At 35.2% G+C, this 15,638-nt stretch overlaps 3 protein-coding genes across 3 annotated transcripts; all 3 read right to left on the reverse strand.

Annotated features, from left to right (window-relative positions):
- Positions 1-748: 748 nt before the first annotated feature.
- LOC125214278 (GRF1-interacting factor 3-like) lies at positions 749-3,888 on the reverse strand. Its single transcript, XM_048115222.2, has 4 exons — positions 3,527-3,888; positions 1,880-1,956; positions 1,385-1,469; positions 749-1,303 (listed from the first exon to the last, which is right to left on the reverse strand). Exons 1-4 carry the CDS (start codon positions 3,602-3,604, stop codon positions 938-940), a joined length of 606 nt encoding a protein of 201 aa, XP_047971179.1. The 5' UTR covers positions 3,605-3,888; the 3' UTR covers positions 749-937.
- A 1,251-nt stretch (positions 3,889-5,139) lies between these two features.
- LOC125214277 (NAC domain-containing protein 66-like) lies at positions 5,140-7,007 on the reverse strand. The gene is made up of 3 exons (XM_048115221.2): positions 6,651-7,007; positions 6,120-6,391; positions 5,140-5,963 (listed from the first exon to the last, which is right to left on the reverse strand). The coding sequence occupies exons 1-3, from the start codon at positions 6,820-6,822 to the stop codon at positions 5,355-5,357; spliced, it is 1,053 nt and encodes a 350-aa protein (XP_047971178.1). The 5' UTR covers positions 6,823-7,007; the 3' UTR covers positions 5,140-5,354.
- A 7,670-nt stretch (positions 7,008-14,677) lies between these two features.
- Positions 14,678-15,377, reverse strand: LOC125209773 (uncharacterized). Its single transcript, XM_048109357.2, has one exon. It carries the CDS (start codon positions 15,325-15,327, stop codon positions 14,806-14,808), a length of 522 nt encoding a protein of 173 aa, XP_047965314.1. The 5' UTR covers positions 15,328-15,377; the 3' UTR covers positions 14,678-14,805.
- Positions 15,378-15,638: the final 261 nt, after the last annotated feature.

Genomic DNA, 15,638 nt, shown 5'->3' on the forward strand with positions numbered 1-15,638 from the left:
TTTTGGAAATTGGGATGTCTCAATCTAAGTGAAGGAGATCGAAAGAAAGAGTAATTGAATTAATGTTAATGGAGTATGAAACCATCTCATTAGACATAAGAGAAATAAACTTGTCAAAAACAACATGAATTAATTCTATGAGAGAAACTAAAATGAAAAAGTAAAGACTGTTGTTTGGGATCGGGAATTATAATTCTCAGTGATCAATATTTATTATGCAAATAATTGGATAGCTTACTTTTTAAACCCAAACTATTAAAAGGAAAATTGAAGGGCAAATTGCCTATAAATGTGAATTATGGTCAAATTATATGATCTATCCCACAACTTTATAAATCAGCCATAAAAAGCTTGTTTTTCAATATTTTTCTCTGTTTTCTCATGGCAATAAATTTTGATTCCTACTTGTAATATATTCTTGATTTTAGCACACACGTAGTTCAATTTGATGAACTGGTGTGTTGAAAAAAATGATAAAGTTTACAGGTAGTCTCATCCTCATAAAATATTTTCAATGCCATTTGAAAAAAATGTTACTAGAATTTATGATTTTTATAGCCAATTTTTAAAGTTACGGGACAAACCAAAATTTGACTAAAATTCTTGATTTTTTTTCTAACTTATCTAAAATTGAAATATTAAAATTTTGACAAGGGAATGAGACAAATGAAACAAATCGTTAATATACATTGTCAAAATTTTAAAATGAGACATTGAAGTACAAAATTCACAATTGGACCTAAAAAAGTTAAAACAAGGAGTACTAAGTTATAGGATAAAACAAAGGCATTACAGCTACAACACAAGCTTTTCTCCCCAGCTTACAATGGACAATCATTCATTCATTCTTCCCTCTGCTATTACAACAAACCCGAAAAGAAACACTACATCTAGTCGAACAAAAGTTGCTAGTTCTACAACACCAAGCCGATGTCCTTCACTTGGCTTCCTCCGCATCTCCAATGCCACGAATTGCAGGAGAGTTTCCCTGGCCATCAGGACCGGCTGCAGCCCGACTATCAGGTTTATCTTGCATACTTACCCCGCGGGTGTCCTTAGTGGGAACGCTGCTGCTGGCCCCTCCAAGACTGGGGTCCGTATGCTGGGGGTTCATGCCATTGTTGGGACCGACAGACCTCATGCCCAGTTGGTTATTCGGATGTTGCTGAGGATCTTGCAATAAGTGTGGGCTGTTAAAGGGTGGCGGTCGGGGCTGGAACATGCCTTGCTGCTGAGGTATGGCTGCAGCCTGAGGATGCTGCATGTAGAACCCTCCTTGTTGCATTGCGGGATGAGGAGTCATCTGCATTATTCGATGCATGGATAAGCAAATCATGTCGAATGTCATCAGTTAAACATCCTCCTACATGACTTGAAAAAATACCTGGCTAGGCATTGTGGGTGTTTGAGGTTGGGCATCGGCTATAGCAGCCAAATACATCAGGTTCTTTTGAAGCTGAGCCTGGTACCTGATTGATTCAGAATCAAAAGGATACCCGAAACAACAATACATGGAATTCACTTAGCTGTTCAATTTAACAACGTAATTAGCTGTTGAACAGACATGTTGGGGGGTTATATACGATGGTGTCCCACATACAAAACTAATGTTATGCGTTGGTATGATAACATGTCGGTACCCTGTTACCAGAATTCAATTTCGAAAGATTCTTGATCTAGACTTCATAAAGAGTATTGAAAAAATGAAACCATCTGATCAGACTAATTATTCTTGTCAACAAAAGAATTCACGAAATTATGTTCGCGCTAGAGATCGTTCCAACAATATCACGAGAGAGTAAGCATAGTAATATTTGAAGTAATTTCTGCATTCGATAAAAGTAAGCATAATTTGCAGCATGTAAGCAGCAGAACTTACTGGGCACATTCAGCGAGTTTGCCTAGATTTTGATTATCCAGAATAGCCAATATCAGTTTCTTGTTCTCGTCTAGGTACTGCATCATGAGTTGTCGATAATCAGAACGTGAATTATATTATGATGAATTATGCTATAATGATGTGTAATACAGTAACACATACAAGTGAGAAACTGAAGATGCATGCCATGGATCACTTCTAAGCAAAAGAATCATGACACGCACAGCCCAATTTAGAAAACTCAAACTAAACCTTTTTTCAATTTCTAAACCGATCTGGTGCATGATGTGGATCTAATGCATCAAAAAAAAGCACAACTATATGCTGAAAATTATTTTATGAGAATTGCCTCATCCCATGAATTGCTTAGGAGAGATATGCATATAAGATCAGTTCCGCTGGTTGCTGAACTCATTCTGATGATAATATATCCAACACTTGAAAAAATCAAGTATGAAGAAAAATGGTTAAAATGTGCATCTATTAACTTCAGATTGGAGCAAGGAAACACCCAAAGCAAGCTGTATGGCTAGATTCAACCCCAGAAGCGATGTTGGTGATTAAGTCCTATATGGTATTGACATGGTAGATCATATTGTGTTTCATAAAATTCAAAAACTAGATCACGTTTTCAAGGGAAAAGATTCGGTCAATGTTTATTATTCTATTGTACACAAAACTTATGCTTGAGGAGTCAATTAAACAAATTTGAAATGGAATAGTACTTGTGTTCCGGGATTAGCCCATGGATTAAAACAACTAGCAAGTGCCATTTAAAAACATTAGCCCATGAATGAAACTTTCAATCGGACACGTCACGAAAGTCCTGTTGCTAATATACTGTTTAAAAGTCTCCTAAACCAACGGACACAACAAAATTTATAACAGGACTGCATCCTTAATGGAACAAACCTCAACTTCCAAACGACATAAACTCTATTCACCACCGCTAAACTTCACACAACTCTACGCAACTTCATAAATCAGAAAAAGTTAATTTCTTAAGCCTCCAACCATGCCAGGTGGTACACAACCCCGAAATCACTATTCTTTTCCGCGACCAACCGAAGCATAACTAGTGCTAAAGTGCTTAATCAAATAGTAAACCTTAACTTCCGAACAATATAAACTCTTGCACCACTCCCGATTTTGACACAACTCTTCACAACTTCATAAATTAGAGAAATTTCATTCTTAAGCCCCACCACACCAGGTGATACACAACCCGAAAATCACTATTCTCTTCCCATAACCAACCAAAGCATGATTAGTACTGCAGTCCTAGGAAGATATGATTTTCTAGCAACTACCACGTGGCTTTAAAACGACGATAACCGCATTTCTATTAATCCCACTTCGTCAGAAGGTGCTTGAAGTTTTTTATGCAAAGTCTTGACATTTGTTTAGTAAACTCTAGTAGTTTCCCAATAGAACTCCTTGCTCTAGTTAAATTCTTCAATTATCAAATCATCAAAGTTTTTTTTTGCAAAGTCTTGACATTGGTTAGAACTATGTAACAGACTAATTCACACTAAGAATTTAATCAATTTTAAAAAAATCCAATCTTTTCCAGATGAAAGCTAAAAACATCATCATCGAATTCATAAATTTGCCCTAAAATTTGGGGGAAATGGATAGAGGCATGACCTTCTGAATCTGCTCCGTGGTGATGTTTGTAGGTGGAAACGACGGCATGACGGGAAACATTGGCGCCGGTTGCTGCATCTCTACTATCTATCTCCTGCTTAATTACAAATTACTACGAAATTTTGCAATTTACAATCTCCACCGAAACCCAAGCAATCAATCGAGATTGAGTTCTATTTTACTTTTTCCGAAACGGAAAGCATAAAACCCTAAGCCCGCGTGATCAAATTGCTCTTGCTCAGCTGAAAAAGGGGAATAATCTGTCGAAATTAGGATGTTTAAGAACATCAAATTGGCGGTGGAATGTGGAAGAGAAGGAGAAGTGGAGTTGTACTTTTTTTTTTTTTTTTTTTTTGTGAAGCATTAGTGAATTGTACATCACACCCCTAATAATTTTTAAAATTTAAATATAAAAGTGGATATTAAATTTCAGTAGATGAGATTGCAATAAAAATAGTACTCCCTAGTTTGTCACATTTCAAGTGAGATATTTCTTTTAGGCACGGATTATTACGCGAGTGAAAAAAATTAAGAGAAAAAAGGGAGAAAATAAAGTAAAAGAAATATAGTGTCGTTTTTTGGCAGAAAATGAAATGTCTCGTTTATAATGGGACGACCTAAAAAGAAATACACCACACTTTTAATAAGATGGAAGGAGGAGAGAATAAGTTTCAGTCTAAATGAACCTCTCTATTTTGAATTCATTAATTACTTACTCTAAATGCAAATATTCCCTAAGTAGGATTTCAATCAGATAAAAGCCGAGCGCTAGCATATGAAAGTTTGAAATTGTCATTAAATTCGACATCTAGCGCTTTATACGACTACAAATTTACAATGACTTTTGTCTCAATTATTTGGGATTGTGCTCTATTTTCATTTTTTTATCATATGTTATTCATTGTCAGCAATAGGATCTACACCACAATGTTCTTCACTATTCTCAATTTGACGAGTTCTGTTTATTAGATCGATTGTTGTTTAAAATGAGGGAAGTGTGGCCCCAAACGCCCACTTTCTCCTTCTCTCATCTGTTGGTTGCTATTTCTTTATCACCAAACGTTGCAAATAATTTCTTCCATTTCTCTTACTATTAGGTCTACAAGTAGAACTATAGAGAATGTCAATTCATTATTGAGCCAAAGTGAAGGCCCAAAGAATAAGCAAATACAGTATGAAATTGAAATAAGGTCCAGCAAGAAGAATTTGGGTGATAAACACTATTGCTGGTCATCCAATATATTTTTGCCTTCAAATAAACTGGATATTTTCAATCGTTAACCACCCCGTAAATACTGAATTTAATGAAGTTTTCAGTTACCACGAACCGAGATTGGTTCTGTTTTGATCAATCATTGTACAACTATTTACGACTACTTTTCATAGAGTCATAAAAGGACACCTAACTGCATAACCAAAAATCTCATGTTCGATCTTACTGTAACTTATGCAACGTTGTCTTATAATTTTAATATTTAAAAATATCATAAGATTTTGCCCCTCATGTTTGAGTGACACGTACATATGGATTTTTCTGCCATCATTACTCAGATTGGTGAAAATAAATACGCACTATAATATCAATTATTGAACAATATGATTATGGTAGTTAGTGACCTGAAAATCGTAATTAATTGAAAATGCTACATTTGATTACATTCCTTCCAAAGACTCCAAATTCCTTGAATACTATATATGTACAGTCACGTAAACAGTACGCAATTAATAATTACTTAAGCTAATCGCTCTGACTTATTAGTAACAACACATTATTATTATCATTATCATCATTATTAATGTAACTATATTGTTTTATACAATATATATCCTAGATGGGCTGAACGGCCGACACGTCACACATCGGGTCGTTATCCGTCGGCACAAAGCTCCATAAATCGCCTTCACTCTGGTAATCATGCGCCGCCACGGCGTAGCGCCTCGACGATCTCTGCTGCTGATGCATATTCAGCAGCGGATCGTCGAAGCTGGTGGACCCCTGCCTCGGGGCGTCGCTGATCAGGTGCGACACCACGAGGCGGTCCAGCGCCGCCCAGTCCTGGATCTCGGGCGGCTGAGGGAGGAATGACGGGAAGTCGGCGACGACGTCGTCGCCCAACATTTGAAGGTGGAGTGGTTGGTAGTAGCTGAGTCCTGGAAGTTTCAGGAATCTTCTGCTGTTGCTGCTGCTGTTGTTGCCGTTATTATTATTATTATTATCGTTGTTGTTGTTATTGTCGTCTGTATCCAGATCTCTTATACAGGGAGTGCCAAGCATTTCCTCGAGGCTGGCCTCGTTGCATGCATTCATGGTCATCATCGACGAGCACGACCATGACGCCGCGCTGTCGGACGCTTTGTGGCCGAGGCTTTTCTTCTTGAACACGCGGCAAACCACCCACCCGTCCTCCGGCCCGCCTTCCCCCGCCGCGCTACAAACCTTGAAATGATGTTTTTTTACATCACATTGGACAAATTTAAATGCAACTGAAGAGAGAGTGTTGTTTTTATTTTTCATTTTTTATGGAACAACTCTAAAAGGAAAACGTTTTATATCTAATGGGACAGAGGGAGTATGTAGCAAGCAAAGCTTTACCGAGGTCGGAGCAGCGTTGTCGTCGAGCCGGTACTCGTGCATGATCCAGTCGGATTTCTGGCCGTGCGGGGCGCGGCCCTTGTAGAACACCAGAGTCTTCCTCATCCCGATTCTGGCTGAGTTTCCGCCGTAGATGACCTTGTCGCGCCCCGTCGCCTTCCAGAAGCCCGAGCACGTCGCCCGGTTCGTGCGCGTCCCCGTCGGGTACTTCTTGTCTTTGTGGCTGAAGAAGTACCAATCGTTTTGTGGAGTAGTCCCAATTTTGCACTTATCTACACCATAAATTTTAATGAAAAATAGTAATTACATAACACGCCAAATAAATAATACCATAAAAGTAGTACATTTTGAAACATTGTTCAAAACAAAATTACTCATATAACATCTGATTTATTTTTCGACGAGTCTTCATTTATTTAAAACTTATAGAAAGCGACAAACAACCATTCAAAGATTGATCACTATATACGATTTTCTGCTCGAGGCTTGCATTTCTCTCTATACTAACGACTAAAAAAACGAAGAAGGTACCTTGAATATCCCAAGGTTCGAGTTTGTTAAGATCCACATCTTGTATGACATCCAAATCAATCTTCTCCGAACCAACCTTCTTCTTCAAGTAATACTGCAGAAGCTCCTCTTCGGTCGGGTGAAACCGGAAGCCCGGAGGCACTTGCGACTGTCCGTTCACCGAAATACTCATCTTCCTATCTCAACACAATCACCATAAATAAAATAAAAAAGAAAAAGAAAACATGGAATTTTTTTGGTTGTGATTTTGTGCATGGAATTATAACTTTATAAGATGAGGCTGAGGTGGGGCCATGAAGGGATGAAGCTACCTAGAGAGAGAGGGGGTTGGGGCCCACCGCGGTGCCTGCCGCCACCGGCATAACGGCGACCTCGGACCTTAAAAATCCGATGATGGAATGAAATTGGGCAACCACCATGATGATGATGATGGTGATGATAGACAATGATGGTGTATGGTGAGGGTGGGCCTATGGATATACCTATTTCTATATATGTGTGTATCATATTCTACCTTTCTTACATATAATTTTATGTATAGGTATTGATATAGTCATATGGATTAAGAGGGTTTTGTGTGTATCATTTTATTACATACATACGGTTGTGATGTACCTCTCACTCTATACCAATGCATGCATGCACTCATCAACCATATTCACCACTTTCCCTATTCTTGTCCTCTTTCCAAGTTTTGTCATCTTTGGAAATATGTATTTTGATTTGATTATATACTTGTCTGCATATTGTCGAAAAAACCATGGAATTTGGACAAATTCTGGTCCGCCTCGCAAATTAAAAATCGGGTGTTATAAAGTGAAATTTTACCCTTTTTTAATTTTTCCATGATGAAATATTTCGATTCTCTGTTTGTAATATATTGCTGGTTTACGCACACAAGTTTCGAATTGATGACGTGGTTCAGTTATCCATGAAGTGTGTTTGAAAAAAGAATAAACTTCGTGGGCAGTCTCGTACACATAGAATTATTCAGAAGCCACTGCACTTGATTTAGATCTCGTGGGGAAATTGAGAAAATTTTCAAATTCATGGTTTTGTGACTAATTTTTTAATCGCATGATGAATCAAAATTTGACTAAAATTCCTGGGTTTTCTAGCAATTTGCCTTTGATTTGAAGTAGGAACCTTGTGGATTTTAATCGTAGATTCAAAATGTGTCATCAATTTTGGGTTAAAATTTTATCGAACTCAAGAGTATATCAGGAATTAAATTTGATCTTGTTTGAGGCGAAGGATTGCAAAACCCGATCAAAAGGACGTGTACATATATTACACCAATACACGTGACCATGGGACCCGCCATTTTTCTATAGTATTGATGTAGTACATGCTACATGCATGGTAGAATATCATCTTCTTTTCAAATACTATACTCCTATTATCCATATAAATATATATTGCGTAGTGAAATATATATACTTATAAGGGAAATAGTATGATTGCCTATTGTTGTTTGTGTATAAAAGTGAAAAGAAGATAGAAACTTTGATCGACACACTTTTCTGATTTTTCACTTTGTTTGACTTTGTTGGTGATTACGAAATTAACTGAAGATTAGAGTGGTGACAATTTTCATTTAATGATGAATCTAAATCTATCCAAGTTGGGTTTGGATTGATCAGTTAGAGCTTATAAATCAAGCCAATTTACGATTGTTGAGTAAAATTTATTAGGAACCTTATTTTGTGCGATGGTCGATTATGACTTGGTTATGATGTCATATTGAATGGGTATTTTCTACTACATACAAAAAAACCGTATAATAGTTATTTAAATAGTTTGGTCAAACTCTTATCAGTGTATAACGTTTCATGAAATTGAAAATACTCCATTATAGAATTAAGTTTCAATTCTTCTTAATTGTCTCGTCTAGATACAAAATAACATCTTTTTTGGTGATGTTACAAATAACGTTATTTCACTAGAAAAAAAGAAAGGAACATAAAAGAAAAATACTCATATTAATGAAACGCGTCATTGTAAACATCATCAAAAAATGACATTTTGTACACGAATTGAAACTTCATAATTTAATATTTCGATTTCAAATCTCATTAGACTGACCAAAATCCAATCAAACTTTATAATTTAAATAGCTATTAACCCCAAAAATTACATCTAGTGAGATTATGAATTTATAAAATGAACAACATCAATTTACAATAGTTAAAACCTTGCTACATTTTGTCTTAATTAGCCCACTTACCAAAAGATATTGATCATATGCCATCTTCTTATCTTAAAACAATGTCTTTATGTGTGCTTGGAATATTTCTAGTTAAAGTAAGACATGTACATTGAGAGAGAGTTAAAAAGAAATGGGAGAGAGTATGTATATAATAATAATTATTATTATTATAATGTGGCTGGATTGTCAATTCCAAATGACTTGATTAATCTCTAAAACCATCATGAGAAGGGCATGCTTATTTAGTTAGGCAACTTAAATTTTAGTGGTCTCCATAATTATGTTTAGCATTGCACCTCAAATTAAATTCAATCTGCTTAATCATTAATTGTTATCTCTTCTCAATTGACCACACAACCACTCCCTACTTTTAACAACTAACTTTCATTTGTTTAATTTGTTTTCCTAAATTTATTATATTCCCCTCGTTTCTGAAATACGTAATCTTAATCTTGTGTTTGTTAAAATATAAAGTCTGGTCTCAATGGGAAATCGGAAAGTAACATTTTAATTAGTTTGATGTAATTAAGGCGTTGACCTCTGATATACTTTGAAGACCGGTGGTGGTCGACGAGGTGTCGATCGAGGAGGGGCGGCGATTTTTCGTAAACCCTAGAGCTAGGGTTCGAAATATTTCGAATCAGGTATAAATTATATATTTATAGATATATTAAACTATAGCGGTTCGACTTTCTTTTACTCAAAAATTGACAAAAGAAAATTCATAAATGAAACTTTTTTTATACAAAAGAAATGCTCAAGCTGAAGGCGCAACGAGCAAATCCATAAATGAACTTAAAATAATACTTGACTTATTGCATTAATAATTAAATAATTGTATTAAATTAAGGAGAGAAATAAAAAACATAGGTAGTTGATTTGGCCTAGTCTAAATATCTCTAAGGCATGGTGACACTTCGACGGTTGAGGCGAGTTGGGCTGGACAAGGTCCTCGTGGCTCGAGCCATTGTTGGTTGTGTCTGTACCATCTGCATCATTTTCGTGGAAATATATAGGACTTCCAATATTTAATTATTTATTTATAGGGAAAAAATCCATAAATGAACTTAAAATAATACTTGACTTATTGCATTAATAATTAAATAATTGTATTAAATTAAGGAGAGAAATAAAAAACATAGGTAGTTGATTTGGCCTAGTCTAAATATCTCTAAGGCATGGTGACACTTCGACGGTTGAGGCGAGTTGGGCTGGACAAGGTCCTTGTGGCTCGAGCCATTGTTGGTTGTGTCTGTACCATCTGCATCATTTTCGTGGAAATATATAGGACTTCCAATATTTAATTATTTATTTATAGGGAAAAAATTAATTTATTTGAAATATAAATTCTCAAACAAATGCTAATAAATAATCCTTCTAGGTGAGCACTCAATTGACAGAACCCTCCCTTTAATAAGTTGATCCCATGTTTCAGGTCTGTATTTTCTTCACTTTCTGAATTATTTTATTGTTTTCTTGTCCAACATAATGAATGTGTTGAAATTGTTGGGGAAAAGGGTACTACCTTTGGAAGGATTTGGGACAGTGGAGAAGAGCCTTTATAGATATGATTATTATATATCATCTTTTCATGTATTTTGGTCAGGTTCGAATTAGATTTTATTGGATTAGATGACGACCTATAAAATATGTGTTAATGTGAACAAACAAATTTTTATTTTATGTATATTAGTACATAAATGGAAGATTGTTTTTATTAAGTATTTGGGGATTAATTATGTACATAAATTAATAATCGTTTCAAGAAGTAAAGTTTTCATTTACGACGCAAAAGCAACTTTATGTACATGACATATGACAGTGTGAAACAAACTGATTGTATCATATTAAGTATTTACGTACGTGACACCATTATTCAATCTAATAATGCATTTTTGGAATGATTTTTAATTCTTTTCATACAAAAGAAATGCTCATTCGTTAGCTTATTTTAAACTTGGGTAAGGCTTGATTTTGTCTCTCGTTTGAGAGTTTACCCAAAAATATCTCATCGTTTAGGTATTTATCAATTATCAGTTATTGTCTTTCGTTTTTTATTAGAAGCAAAATGTTCTACAAAAAATTTATAGTGATCGAAATATCGAACTCACAATCAAAATTAAACATTGATCTAGTAATCGATGTGTAATTTTTTATAATCACCGTGTAATTTAGGTAATCGCCGCATAATTTCTACTATCACATTCGTATTCTGATCGGCATAAATTTTTTACACGATATTTTATTCTTAGAAATAAAACAATGGCTATTAAATGATAATTACCTATACCATATGACATTTTAGATTAATGGTTCAAACAACAAAATAAAATCGATCATTTATCCTTAAAACTTCTCATTCCTAAATGAGTTCAATTAAAAATATATGTATGTATAGGGAATATTTTATTTTGACTAAATCCATACACATTCATTGAAACCAAACAATGCTACTTTATGCAACATTATCAAACACCAACTATATTTGAAATTTGTCATCTAAAATTTGTCATCATTTGGTTGGATACAACAAGTTTTAAGATTAATATAATCTCTCCATTATATATAGAAATCTCATGATATATTACTATTAATATCTAACAACTACTAATATAAAATAAAAATAAGAGGTCCCACTAAACTAAAAGTGGAATTTAGTATAGATGCTGTTTACCCGCCGTGGTCACTTCCCACTTCAGTGGGAAATATTAATGTGATAGGCTGTTTCCCAAATCTACTTACCACCAATTTTTTTAAAAAAAATTATTTGAATTTATGTAACAACATTTCAAAATATTCTCTATGTTCCTTAAAAAATGGTCTCAGTTTGACTTTTAGTTTTTTCACAAAAATTAAGTATATTTTGTTTAAGCATTCATACATGTTATAATATTGTTCATCTATAAATTATTCAAGCGTCACACTAGCTTTTTAAACAAAGGCCACAAACATCCGCAACCACGGGTCAGGAAATAGGAATCCCACCACTTACTTTTCTAATTTCATGTTTTTTTCCTAGAACTTCGATTTCGTACATTTATTTGAATAGCAATATTTCTAAAATTAAAGTAACGGTTAGAATTTTAAAAATTAATTCAAACATTATATAATCAATGACTATAAATCATTTTACAATAGTTAAAATTTATTAACAAATCAAATTAAAATAAATCACACTTATCGATTTATTTACTATTCTATCACACACTATCATTTATTTCGTCACCCATATGAGATATGACATTTAATATTTTCATTATTAATACTACAAATCAAAGCAAGATTATTGGTCTGAACTTTATCCATAGATTCATTAATACTGTATCTTATCCAATAAAGGCAATTCATTAGCCTAGCCCTAGCCCAATAAATATCCAGCCTTACTTGTACTTGCAGATAAGAATTTGGGCTTTCATTCGACTGTCAGTCTGTCAGGGATTATCATTGATTAACTTTGCCTCAATTTTAATTTAAGGAAAATTATCCAAAATTTTTACTAACATTTGGTCAAATATTGGTCAGTCCCGTAACTTCAAAAATTGATAAAACTCTTAAATATAGATTTTTTTCACAATCACTTTTGTGGTAAAATTGTACTTTGATTTAGCAGCCAGAATTATCAATTGTGTCAATTGTGGATGTCACTGATGAAGAGTTAAATAATAGTAGTAGTACTTAGAAATTATTTACTTCTTCCGTCCCAATTTAATTGTCGCTCTTTTTCATTTCGTTCCGTCCTAACTTAATTGCCACACTTCATATTTACCATAAATGGTAAGTAAGTAACACATTCCACTAAATCAATCTACTCACATTTTATTATAAAATTAATATAAAATAATGGGTTTTATATTACACTAACTTTTCTATCCAACTTTTCTTTACATTTCTTAATATTTGTGTCCACTCCAAGAGTGACAATTAAGTTGGAACGGAGGGAGTATTTATAAATAAATCAACATTGTTGGCTAAAAACATTAACAGTTACATTTTACATTCAGGCAATTGGATCTTTTCATTGTAAGATAATTATGAACAAATTCAAATTTTATGATTTTTACAATGAATTTTTAAATCTACTTGACAAAATTCGTAGTTTTTCCGCTTGCCCTTTTATTTTATTAGTGGGTGATTTTACCTATTTTCTTAACCTAAAACGAATTTAGACTTCATTGAGCTAACAAGTAACAACCATCCCAAATATAGCCTTTGTATAGGCATTAGACTGATTACATAAATGTCTCAATCTTCCATTAATTGAAGTTGAATTTTCACAAATCTAACACCAGAAATTTGACGTAGCTTGTCAGAATCTTACATGACCACAAATAAAAGAAATGTGATTTTTCGGAAGGATTTTATATCTGTCCAATTTTCATTTTGTTGTATTCGTTGAGATTTGGTTGGTGCTTATAATTCCAAGGTCATATTCACAATATATTGTAAACAAATATGAAAAATTATTCAGCAACGTGGTGACTAAACTTTAGAGACTTGCATTAGTGTGATAAGAAAGAAGCATGATTGAGGGGTAGTTGGGGATCGATCGATTCAATCGTTGATATATTCACGAGGTCGGTAAACTCCATTAAACTTAATAATTTGCCCCAATTCTTCGAGTTAAGACACACTTCTATTCTTTATTTGACATTTATTGTCAGTGATACGAACATCGTGGATCAGGTATAGAGCGACCCAGTCACGACAGCCAATTTGAGTAGGGGTGGGTAGGTACGGTATATCTTACCGAAATCACCATACCGTATACCTTACCTTAAATACGGTATGGGAAAAAGTCATACCTTTACCTTACCAAAGTTTTCGGCATACCGAACTTCGGTATACCTTATTTTCGGTCTGACGAATTTTCATACCGATACCGTACCTCATTTTCGATATACCGTATTGAAGTTCGGTATACCTTACTTTTGCGGTATACCTCACTTTCAACATCAATTAAAATAGAAAAATAGAGTTTTTAGAATATTATTTATATTTTATAATTTTAAAAATAAATTAAATATAATTTATTCATAATTATATTTATATTTCATTATAAATTTTATAATTTAAAAATATATAAAATATATTTTATATATAATTGTGTTTATATTTTTGTGATATATACCATAATTTACGGTATATACCGAATTTTGGTATGCAGCGGTATAACGCTGTATTTGAAAATTCATACCGTTACTTTACCGGAATTTTTCGGTAAGGTATCATACCGTACCGTAAGTCACGGTATACCGAAAATTCGGTATTTTCGGTATTTTTCGGTATGATAAGGGCGGTATTTCGATATTTCGGTATTTTTTCCCAGCCCTAAACTTGAGCATCGGGGGCCGGGGCTCTCGCCTACAACACAAGACCAAAACACAATAAAACTTATCAAAAGATATCTAGATTACGCAGTTAGTTGGTTATTTATAATAAAATGTGAGCGAAGTGAGTTAATGGAATGTGTGACCTACTTACCATTTATTGTAAAAATGAAGTGTGATAATTATTGTGGGATGGACCGAAATGGAAAAGAGTTACAATTATTGTGGGACGGAGGGAGTATATCTTTAACAAAATCTATTTTTCTTATCTTTGTTTTTCCTTTTCTTCACAATTTTCGAAAACCCTATGGTGCTCGAATTTCAGTCGTTGCCTTCTGGTGCTCATCGATCGCCGATCTTCTGTTATTAGACAACAATGAACTTCTTCATTGTGTCTGATTTCACGAGTTTCATTTCTTGGATCCAAACAATACTACGTGGAATGAAAGACAATATTTAAATTGCTAAAATAAACTTTAACATTGTAGCACTTGATCAATTTAATAATAATCACTATTCATGCTCTAATCAAAACCACAAATCATCATACAATATTGTGATGGACAAATTAGAACTATTCAACTTGTGAGTTTACTATCTACAAATAAGCCTAAAATCATCACCAATACTCCGCGGCGCTCGTCCTACTCCGCCGCTCGGAGCTCGCGGCGGAGGAGGACGGGACCCCGGCGGCCGCACACTTGGCCGCCGTGCGGACGCTCTCGATGAGCGCCTCCGTCCGCGCCTCCTGCGACAGTATCTCCGACAGCCGGTCCGTGTCGATGACCAGCCGCACCTTCCACACCCCCGCGCTCGGGAACGCCTCCGCCTGCTCCGGCAGCCGCCGCAGCTTGTCCACCGACATCCGGTACGGCGGCGGCGGAGCACCGGCGGCGGCGGCGGCGCCCTTGGCCCGGTGCGCGGGGAGGAGGTAGTAGTGGTGGCCGGCGCGGAGGCTCTCGCTGTGGAGGAGCGGCGGGGAGGTGCGGCCGGGGCTGCCGAAGATGGCGTGGCCCGGGAATTCGTTGGTGACGCACTCGGCGGTGATGGGAGCGTAGAGCTCCATCACGCTGCCGTCGGGCGTCACCACTTTGGCCATGTCTTCCACCGCTCCCAACGCTTTGAATATGCAATTTCCCATCGATGGATTTATGTGTGTGTGTGTTTGGATGTGTTAATTAGTGGTAAATAAATGAATGTGCAAGTGCTATATATAAATGAAGGTGCAAGTGGACTTTAGAGCATCTCAAAAACAAACTAATCTATTATAAAAGCAAAAGGATAAGGTAAATTATTTTCTAAAATAAAATAATAGCATAAAATGAATTTCAAAATATAAAGGTATAATACCTTCTTTCTTGGAGAATGATTTTTCATGAAAAGAAGACAAATATGGTAGTTATAAGAGTTTACTTCTTCATTTACCCTCTCACTTTAGAGATGCTCTTAGCA

This window comes from Salvia hispanica, chromosome 3 (genome assembly GCF_029641045.1).
Source record: "Salvia hispanica isolate PSC_SH4W2 chromosome 3, Shi_PSC_v1, whole genome shotgun sequence".
Classification (NCBI taxonomy): Eukaryota; Viridiplantae; Streptophyta; class Magnoliopsida; order Lamiales; family Lamiaceae; genus Salvia; species Salvia hispanica.

Excerpts from the sequence above, each read along its gene's own strand:
- LOC125214278 (XM_048115222.2), bottom strand. The coding sequence starts at position 3,604 with ATGCAGCAACCGGCGCCAATGTTTCCCGTCATGCCGTCGTTTCCACCT. Across the intron at positions 1,957-3,526 it reads CCACGGAGCAGATTCAGAAG|TACCTAGACGAGAACAAGAA; the intron begins GTCATGCCTCTA and ends CTCATGATGCAG. Across the intron at positions 1,470-1,879 it reads AAACTCGCTGAATGTGCCCA|GTACCAGGCTCAGCTTCAAA; the intron begins GTAAGTTCTGCT and ends TGAATCAATCAG.
- LOC125214277 (XM_048115221.2), bottom strand. The coding sequence starts at position 6,822 with ATGAGTATTTCGGTGAACGGACAGTCGCAAGTGCCTCCGGGCTTCCGG. Across the intron at positions 6,392-6,650 it reads CGAACCTTGGGATATTCAAG|ATAAGTGCAAAATTGGGACT; the intron begins GTACCTTCTTCG and ends TTTATGGTGTAG. Across the intron at positions 5,964-6,119 it reads ACAACGCTGCTCCGACCTCG|GTTTGTAGCGCGGCGGGGGA; the intron begins GTAAAGCTTTGC and ends CATCATTTCAAG.
- LOC125209773 (XM_048109357.2), bottom strand. The coding sequence starts at position 15,327 with ATGGGAAATTGCATATTCAAAGCGTTGGGAGCGGTGGAAGACATGGCC.